The sequence below is a fragment of the Argentina silus genome (genome assembly GCF_951799395.1).
Source record: "Argentina silus genome assembly, chromosome: 22".
Taxonomy (NCBI): Eukaryota; Metazoa; Chordata; class Actinopteri; order Argentiniformes; family Argentinidae; genus Argentina; species Argentina silus.
The window spans coordinates 14,339,026-14,349,025 of record NC_139676.1 but is presented as its reverse complement, the minus strand read 5'-3'; the positions used below and the strand labels follow the sequence as shown (position 1 = coordinate 14,349,025).

Sequence of the window (10,000 nt, the reverse complement as noted above, 5' to 3'; positions counted from 1 at the left end):
CCCTCGGCCAGCCCACAGCCAATCAGGGAGCAGGGTCAGAGAGACGGAGAGAGGAGAAGACGGAGCCAGAGAAAGACGTTCTGTCGTTTCAGCTCACACAGTGCCTTCAGTACCTGGGTTGTGTTCGCTCGGCACAAAAGAGCTAATTGTTTTGATACGGTCAGGGCCCACTACCTGAATTTGTGTCTATTGAACGCAGCCCTGGTCAGCCCATCCTGAACAAGCCCCGCCCAGTCTAACGTCCCTCCCCTCCCCTCCCCTCCTGTCATTGGTCCATCCCTCTTTGTCCCCTGTGGTAGCCAATCACCTTGTCCGGAGTAGTTTTTTGTGTTACTGATTTTTATGTGCCAGTAAGATTCTATATGCTGATATTTGGGTGTAGGGAGGTGTGTCCGTGCAAGCGCATGCGTGTGTGTGTCTCTCTGTGTCACTGTGTGTGTGTGTGTGTGTGTGTGTGTGTGTGTGTGAGACTCATTAGAGTCCACACCTGTTCCTCTCCTCTCATGTAAGCCTAGTATAGTCTTTGTTCCATGCTAATGTGAGCCGTGTACATTTCAGCTATCAGGGGCGCTAAGCCAAACCACAGTCAGTGGGCTACATGTAAAAGCCTCGCTGATAGAAATACAACGTATAGAATGGACTGTTTGAATAGGACATCGCCATATACACATATAAGAATAAGCGGATAACAGTTCTGTGTCTTGTGGAATAGAGAACATTGGCTGTGTTTCCAAAATCCGTTCTTGCACTCCATCTGGAGCGTAATACCAAGTACGGCGTACGTTCTAGATGGAGTTGCAAGAATGCATTTTGGAACACAGCCATTGTCTTTTCTGTACATTCCGGTTCTGGAATCTGGAAGGTTCTGAAGGCTGCCCCCCCCCCTCTCTCTCATTCCCCTTGTGATATGAATATATGGTTGTTAAAGTTTACAGTGATTCTAGTGTGACGTTGCACTAACGTTTTGATTGTCCAAGAAGGGAGGATCACGATCACGGATCAATATGTTTTCATCGCAGCCGCTGCTTTTAAAAAGTGCTTCTTTTTAAAAAAAATAATATTAAAGGTTGAACATTTGATTTGAGCGATGCAGTCTTGTTTTTTTATTTATTTATTAGACTTACACACACTGAATAGGCCTTGTTTGAACCTGCCACTTGTGAGGCTGTCATTATGAAAAATGACTTTTAACTTGCTCGAGGTTTGATGCCTCCTTCCTCACTGAACTAAAGGTTGAATCAACTTTAATCGGGATTGAAATCCTAACACTTATCCAGCCACTCACATATCAGTTATAAATATATTGTGAAATGAAGTCATTGGCAGGAAGAGTATTTTTGGTTGGCTGTTATCTCCCTCTAGTGGACTTATTGAGGTACTACCCATCTCGTCTGTGTGTTATTACTAATGCACTGGCCTCATTGAGACCAGGTTTCCTTGCTCAGAAAGCCTGGGGAAATCCCTCGCTGAAAGTCGCTACAAAGGGGTGGAAAGCCGTTTGAAAGGAGTGACGCCTCGTGACACGTCAAACCAATCGAATACCTAACGCCTTCATCCACTAGGTTTTGTCTACAGAGAAACACTTATGGCAACATGATTCGGAGGTATGTGGTCCTCTGTGGCTCAGTTTGTGGAGCGTGGCGCTAACAACACCTAGGTTGTGGGTTTGATTCCTGCTGGGACCATCTATACTGAAATGTATGCACTCACTGTAAGTCGCTTTGGATAACAGCGTCAGCTAAATGGCGTATGCCTATAGGTATGGCTATGTGACACCACTACTGACAATCTGACAGTCAGAATAACATTCTCATTTAGCAATGTCAATAAAAAAATAAAATAAATAAAATAATCACACACACACACACACAAGTGAAGAGTTACAGCATGTCCATTTAATTCTCCAAATATACAAGTCCAAAGAAAAAGCTTGTGGAGAAAAGTGTGATTCACTTCAGTGTGTGATTAGAAGTACGATTCACTAGCAAACCATCACCGTAACACATTCTGGAGCCGGTAAATGTGATGTGGGTGAAGGTAAACACAGCTGCGTTGACAATAAGACACGGGCTCGAGAAGGGGAAAGCTCTTTCATTCATTCTGTAGCTTGGCAACGTGCCCAACTTCAGGCTGAGGTGGGGAGAGATGTTGAAATGGAGGGGTCGGTTTCTTCAAAGTCTACAAAGTACACTTTTATTCAGGAGTTTATGATTTGGCACTACTTTTGAAGACGCACACACACTCAAACTGTAGAATATCAGCTCAGGTGACTTGCAAGTGGACGCATACACGCACACACACACACACAGCCCTTAAGGTATCAGCTCATCGGTGTTAGGCTCAGGGTTTTGCAGTCCAACCGTATCTAGACCGTACGGGACCACAGCCAGCTGGGGGGGTCTCCGTCCAGAACGTTTGACCGCTTTCACCAGTGGTTAGGACGTGAGGGGACGTGAGGTGGCCGTCTGTGGAAGAAGAAGATAGTGTTTACAATAAACACAGAGTCAGCTATCTTTCTATTTCTCACACACACACGTACCACATACCCCCACACACACAAAAAGAGGCAAACAAGGAATGAAAGCCTGTCGTAGGCTAGTTGTTGATGGGCCTACAGATCACACTGTTGAAGATATGCATTTTTGGTAGTGCCTTAAATCTATGATACACACACACCCCCCCCCCCCCAAACCCTGACCTGTTTGCGGCCCTCTCCCCTTGGGGGGGAAGGGAGAGGAGGATAGGGGAGAGAGGTAGGAGAGGTGGAAAGGAGGGAGGAGAGAGGAAGGATTGCATACCTGTTCAGTGTAGACTTGACCACCAAACCAAAAGGCACCCCACAGCCGCCTGGTCACCAACACCCACCGCATGAACACCGCTGTCTCCGTGGCAACAGTGGCAGAAGCTTGTGTATTTCCACACCGGAGACCCGGGTTGAACAGCGTGAGACGGTGTGTGTGAAAGTGAGGAGGAAAGGTAGGAGGGAGAGACGGAGGGAAGGAGGGGGAGAGGGAGGGAGGGACGGAGGGAAGGAGGGAGAGAGGGAGGGAAGGAGGGGGAGAGGGAGGGAGGGACGGAGGGAAGGAGGGAGAGAGGGAGGCAGGGAGGGACGGAGGGAAGGAGGGGGAGAGGGAGGGAGAGACGGAGGGAAGGAGGGAGAGAGGGAGGCAGGGAGGGACGGAGGGAAGGAGGGGGAGAGGGAGGGACGGAGGGAGGAACAGGAGAAGAACCAAAGAACAGATACCAGCCACAACACCTGGTCCCTTTGTTCATCACTTTATCCTTTTATTACTCCCATCAATCCATCTGTTTACACCTCTCTCTCTCTCTCTCTCTCTCATCCACTTTTAGTCCTTGTTCACTTGTTCAAACTGTCTCCTGAAGGAGAGATATAGTATAACGTTTAAGAAAGCTACAGGTAAGAGGCACTTAGAAAAAAATCATGAAAAAACAACAAAATGTCACTGTGAGGGTAAATCGAGGGGGGGGGGGGGGGGTGAGGGTGAGGGTGAGGGTGTGTTGGGATTTAACGGTAGGGGGGGTAGTGGCTTTGGAAAAGGTCAAAGGTCCAAAAGATACCATCCGAAAAAACACCACCCTAACCCATGAGTAAAGGTCACACCCCTCACGCCTACCCGATGACCTCACCCTATAAACCCCTCCCCCGACGACCACTTCCTCCTCTGTCTCGGATCTGATAGGCCCATTCTGTCAGCGGAGGCTAGACTGACAGGCAGCATCGTCCTATAATCATCAGAAGGTGGGACTCGGATTCCATGGCAACAGATTAGGGTTAGTATGGACGAGTTAAGACTAGTTTAGGTCAATGACACTGAAGCGAGACTAGCGCTGATTCGTACTAACGCTTTAGCTAGCGAAGACTAGCGAGATATCAAAAGCTGGCTAGATGCTCCTGCATAGGTACGGAGGTGTGTGTAGATGGATCTGAAGACAGACTGATTAAATATATGATGATTATATATGATATATATATATACAGAACCAGTCAAAAGTTTGGACACAAACTTGCCAAGAGTGTGCAAAGCTGTCATCAAAGCAAAAGGTGGCTACTTTGAAGAAGCTAAAATATAAACACTTTTTTGTTTACTACATAATTCCATATGTGTTCCTTCATAGTTTTGATGTCTTCAATATTAATCTACAATGTAGAAAATAATTTAAAAAAATAAAGAAAAACCATTGAATGAGAAGGTGTGTCCAAACCTTTGACTAGTACTGTATATGTATATGATGATGATTATGGGGAAATACAGGACATCGGCGAGGTGCGGCCGTTCTTCTGTGACACAACGAACCCCAAACCCTCGTAAAGTGAAAGCAGTTGATCAAGGCAGTTCCCTTTGGCTCACAGACAGACACAGGGAGCAGTTCACATGTAAACACATGGAAATAGAAGTTCACTAATCAGCCTGTCTTCAAATCCATCTCCAACATCTACGAGGTGCATAGCGTAGGTTAAACGAGATTAGTGCTGATTCATACTGACGGTTATCGAGCGAGATGCTCCTCCGGAGGCGCGTCAGCGCAGGTTACATATACAAAGATACAACATGTACATAGGATCCACGATTAGAGTTAAAAACATTCTTAGAAACAAGACATGCAAGGAGTGTTTTTCTTCTCACCCGATCTCCATCTGATTTCGCTCCATCATGTAAACAGGTTATACTACGACAATAATCGACACACAGCCTGAAAGGATAAACGTCTAAATCCTGGCGGTTTCTAAACCGCTCTCTCTGAAACTCTGCTCTGTACTTAAACCAACATTAAGTAAGTGAAACTCCCTTTTTCGTTACAATTAGTTATTTTCTCAGGTATTACACATTGTTAGCTAACAACGCTGAAGGCAACGTAGTGAAAAGTACATAGTGTTGCTAAAATGCATAAAAGCAATTAACCTCAGGTAATCAACAGCGTTATTGATCATATAACAATGACATCGTGATCATCAAGGTAATAGGCCACATCAAAGACAGTGTTCATTACTGAATCACGTAGGGAAACTGAGGTCAAATGTCAAATAAGTGTTTCGCTTAGTAAAGTAGACAAAGGAGGGAAGGAATGGATCATTTTCAGGCCCTGTGTGTGTGTGTGTGTGTGTGTGTGTGTGTGTGTGTGTGTGTGTGTGTGTGTGTGTGTGTGTGTGTGACTAGTCTAACAGGGAGGGCTCTGACGGGCGTATGATAGTGGGACGGTTGGGAGCTGCCGGGGGTCTTCTGCTGCAGGGAAGACAAGAGGGAGAGAGAAGTGGGAGAGTGGAGGAGTGGGGGAGAGGAGGAGGAGAAAGATGAGAGAGAGGAGAAGGAGAGAAGGAGACATGCAGGAGAAAAAACATAATCAACCACAACCCGATGATACACCACCACCACCATGTCCCTGTGTTAACTCACCAACTGCCAAAGCATTCCGGAACCCTCACCACCTAGAGGGTTCCAAGTGTTCTATGTGGTATCTACCTAGCAACAACACTCTGATTGGCTACAAAATGAAGCATCATCATTGATGCTTTTCTGGTGAATAAAGTCACCCGTGGCCCTCTGGAATGTTGGCCATTTTGGTGACTTTATTCACCCTCGGCACTGAATGAGTTAAAACACCCACTGCAGCAGTTATACACACACCCCACACCACCTGGACACCTTTACCCAGAAGGACAAAATACCACCGTACACACCAGGATTGGACAATAGAGGAATAACATGCAGAGGTTTTTTTCTTTTTTTTCTCGTGGTTCCAGCCTCTGGGGCCTTCAGAAGCCATTAGCATCGACGTACCACAGCTAAGCCGTCGGGAAATCAAGTGAAAAGATGGGCTTTTCGATGTTTTCGAAGCAAATATCAACAAAGGAATGAAAAGTGCTAGACAGACACTGATAATGATGCGTACCTGTTAAGTACCTGTACAATTCTTTGTTTGTATATACTGGGGGGGTCGGTGGGAGTCGTGCCCAGGAGAGGTGCTCTTACCTGGGGATGCCTGGAGGCAGGGCCGGGGGCACGCGGGCCGGCCGAGAGGGGATGAGAGGCGGGGCGGCGATGGGGTCCGCCCCGAAGGCGTTCAGGGGCGAGGGCCCGGGACGGGACGGGATGGGGGGCGCCCCGAAGGCTGGGGTGGGGTTGGGCGGGGGTGGGCCGGGGGTGGGACCCCTGACCGCTGGGGGGCGGCTGGGGGCGGGGGCGGAGGCGGCAGCTGGCCGGGCGGCAGGGGGAGGACTGAGAGAGGGAGAGAGAGGGAGGGAGGGAGAGAGGGATAGAGAGAGGAGGGAGAGAGAGAGAGAGAGAGGGAGGGAGAGAGGTAGAGAGGGAGGGAGGGACAGAGAGGAAGAGTTACCAATAAACATACATGAGGATGTAAGTGAGTTGAGATGGTGAGATCATCTGGACATGCGGGCATTCTTACATCAGGTGTTCTGAGGAGACGGTCACGTGGATTAAACCTAACTTTACGCGTCTGAGTGTCTACCTTCATGTGCATTATGTTCTAGAGAATGTGTGTGTGTAGTTGTTTATGTGTGTGAAAGTGTGTGTGTCTGTCTGAAAAGAGTGTATGTATGTGTGTGTGTGTGTGTATGTGTATGTTACCTACAGTGTATGTAGGTGTGTGTGTGTGTGTGTGTGCGTGTATTACCTACAGTGTGTGTGTGTGTGTGTAGGTGTGTGTGTGTGTGTGTGTGTGTGTGTGTGTGTGTGTGTGTGTGTGTATTACCTACAGTGTGTGTGTGTGTGTATGTGTTACCTTGGTTCTTTCCTCCAGTTGTCGTCTACGGGCGGGGGGACGGGGGCTGAGATGGTGGTGGTGCTGATGTCTCCTATGATCACCAGCGCCTCCTTCAGGGCGTGGTACATCCTCAACATCTCGTCCCTCCGCTGCGCCTGGTCAGCTGACTCCTCCATCAGACTGCCCTGGTCGCCACACGAGTACAGGTAGGCCAGCAACTCAGAGTGGATGAAATCCTTCGCCTGGGGGGGGAGGGAGGGAGGGAGGGAGGGGGGGAGGGGGGGAGGGAGGGAGGGAGACTTTATTGTCCAAGCAGTGCATGATGGGTAGATTAATGATGAGGTGCATGATAGGTAGACTGATCGTGAGGTGCATGATGGGTAAACTGATCGTGAGGTGCATGATGGGTAAACTGATCATGAGGTGCATGATGGGTAAACTGATCGTGAGGTGCATGATGGGTAAACTGATCATGAGGTGCATGATGGGTAAACTGATCGTGAGGTGCATGATGGGTAAACTGATCATGAGGTGCATGATGGGTAAACTGATCATGAGGTGCATGATGGGTAGATTAATTGATCCATTTGGTGCAGGTTGGCTGATGGATTAGATTATTAACGAGGTGCATGATGGGTAGATTATTAGCGAGGTGCATGATGGGTAGATTATTAACGAGGTGCATGATGGGTAGATTATTAGCGAGGTGCATGATGGGTAGATTATTAGCGAGGTGCCATGGCAGACAGAGTGACGGAGGTCAGACCCACGCTGTTGATCATGAGGTGCATGATGGTCTTGGGCATGAGGTCCCTGATGGACTTGTTGACGATGCCAATGTAAGAATCCACCAGGTTCCGGATGGTCTCCACCTGCCGCTCCAGCTGGGGGTCCATGGACACGGTGTCGGAGGGGGCCAACACGTCCTCGCTGTCCACCTGGATGGGGGGGGGGGGGAGGATGGTGGGGGGGGGGGGAGGGGGGTTATGGCAGAATATTCACTCATGGTTCTGGCAAGTGGGACACAAGTGTTTATTTGAATAAGAATGTGTCTTTTTCAGGATGTGTGTGTGTGTGTGTGTGTGTGTGTGTGTGTGTTACCTGGTCTTTCTCAGGGTACACTCCAGCCCGGAGGAAAGACGCCTTCCAGCTGTCTACGTCCTCCTGAGAATCACACGCCAACTCGATCTGACGCAGGTCCTTATACACGTTCCTGCACACACACACACACACACACACACACACACAATTACTTACCACATACAAGTTTAATTGATTATACACACTCACACACACACTTCACACTCCCAGTGCTGCAGAACATTATACACAAAATAGTTTCATTTGCACACACACTTGCACGCACGTACACTTCACTTGCACACACACAAAACTCTCTCCCCAACACACCCACATCAAACACCTCTGACACACACACAGACACACAGACACACAGACACCCAGACACCCAGACACACACACACACACACACACACACACACACACACACACACACACACACCTCTGTTCGGTGTTGAAGATGGCGAAGGTGTGTTTGGTGGACATGAAGCCTTTCTCGACATCTCTCAGCTTCAGGTTGTCCAGAGGCAGCATGTACTTCTTCTCTTTCTCCTGGAAACACACACTCACATGTCAGAGACAGAGTCACACACACACACACACACACTCACACACAGGCAGGCAGGCACGCACGCACACACACGCACTCACACTCTCGCACACACGCACACTCTCACACACACACACACACACACACACACACACACACTTTACCTCCTCGTCCTTGTACCAAGACAGAGACTCAGCAGTCAGGACGAACCAGTAGTCCTTGGACCCCCCCTTCATGATGCTGATATTGATGGTGAGCCAGCCCCTCCGAATCACCTGCACACAGCGGGAGAGTCCATTAGTCAGATTGTAGGGGGGGTACAGAAGGCATCTCAGGAATGTTGTAATATTGGCTGCTTTTCTACACTCAGGTCTGGAAAGCCATTCAATGCAGGAAAGACTTGTATTTTATTTTATGAACAAAAACTTTAATTTAATCAAATTGATGGCATAGGAGACCTTGACAAAGTGTGTGTAACCCTGGTTCTTAACAAAGGTGGACCCGGGCAAGGTGCTGCACAGATCTGCTAGTCTTTGCATGGTACGGGCCAGCTCATATCCAGTTGTTAGGAAGTGTAGATGTTTTATAGATCAGATAACACTGTACAGCATCTCGCTATGGCCAAGCGCTCGAGAAACAAGCAGGGAAGAAAAGAGAGAGGGATACACACTCACCAAGCATTTTATTATAACACCTGTACACCTTCTCATGGTGGAGGAACACCTGTACACCTGCTCATGGTGGAGGTGGTGGAATGGTGGGGGGAATGTTTTCTTGGCACACTTTGGGCCCGTTAATACCAATCAATCGTCGCTTGAATGCCACAGCCTATTTGAGTGTTGTTGCTGACCATGTGCATCCCTTCATGGCCACAATTGACCCATCTTCTAATGGCTACTTCCAGCATGATAATGCACCATGTCACAAAGCAAAAACCGTCTCAAACTGGTTTTATGAACATGACAATGAGTTCAGTGTCTGCAGGAATTGCGTGATGCAATCATGTCATCATGGACCAGAATCTCAAATGAATGTTTCCAACATCTTGTGGAATCAATGCCACGAAGAACTGAGGCTGTTTTCAGAGCAAAGGGAGGCCCTACCCAGTATTAGTATAGTGTTCTAATAAAGGGACGCCCTACCCAGTATTAGTATAGTGTTCTAATAAAGGGAGGCCCTACCCAGTATTAGTATAGTGTTCTAATAAAGGGAGGCCCTACCCAGTATTAGTATAGTGTTCCTAATAAAGGGAGGCCCTACCCAGTATTAGTATAGTGTTCTAATAAAGGGAGGCCCTACCCAGTATTAGTATAGTGTTCTAATAAAGGGAGGCCCTACCCAGTATTAGTATAGTGTTCCTAATAAAGTGCTCAGTGACAGTGAAGCATTTTTCTTCTTTTGGCTCTACACTCCAAAAGTTTGGATTTTAAATCAAACAATTACTGTGAGGTTCAAGTTCTTATACACTGGACTATACATAAAAAGTGTAATTACTGTAAAAGTAATTTCTGATTAGTGCAACCAATATGTACATAAATACCATCAAATAAAAGCTGAGAATCTCTACTTTGACCCCATAGTAATTTGGTGATTTCAAATCCAAACTTTTGGAGAGTAGAAAAAATGCTT

At 47.6% G+C, this 10,000-nt stretch overlaps 2 protein-coding genes across 5 annotated transcripts in view; one reads left to right on the top strand and one right to left on the bottom strand.

Annotated features, from left to right (window-relative positions):
- The window catches only part of tmed1b (transmembrane p24 trafficking protein 1b), an 8,279-nt gene extending 7,195 nt beyond the window's left edge, over positions 1 to 1,084 (top strand). Inside the window, exon 5 of the mRNA XM_083693473.1 lies at positions 1 to 1,084. This exon is cut by the window's left edge and continues 60 nt beyond it. The gene's annotated coding sequence lies outside the window, so the exon portion shown is untranslated.
- Positions 1,085 to 1,881: 797 nt separating this feature from the next.
- The window catches only part of LOC310821477 (dynamin-2-like), a 24,411-nt gene continuing 16,292 nt past the window's right edge, over positions 1,882 to 10,000 (bottom strand). For 2 of the 4 annotated variants that reach the window (XM_083693539.1, XM_083693542.1), the window contains exons 15-21: positions 8,536 to 8,646; positions 8,264 to 8,373; positions 7,843 to 7,954; positions 7,512 to 7,679; positions 6,760 to 6,983; positions 5,991 to 6,236; positions 3,161 to 5,243 (exon numbers count right to left, since the gene is read on the bottom strand). In XM_083693539.1, coding sequence (XP_083549665.1) covers positions 5,174 to 5,243; positions 5,991 to 6,236; positions 6,760 to 6,983; positions 7,512 to 7,679; positions 7,843 to 7,954; positions 8,264 to 8,373; positions 8,536 to 8,646 — 1,041 coding nt within the window. In that variant the 3' untranslated portion in view covers positions 3,161 to 5,173. Of the gene's footprint in view, positions 2,466 to 3,160; positions 5,244 to 5,990; positions 6,237 to 6,759; positions 6,984 to 7,511; positions 7,680 to 7,842; positions 7,955 to 8,263; positions 8,374 to 8,535; positions 8,647 to 10,000 lie in introns of those variants that run through there. The other 2 variants (XM_083693541.1, XM_083693540.1) reach the window with 2 other exon arrangements.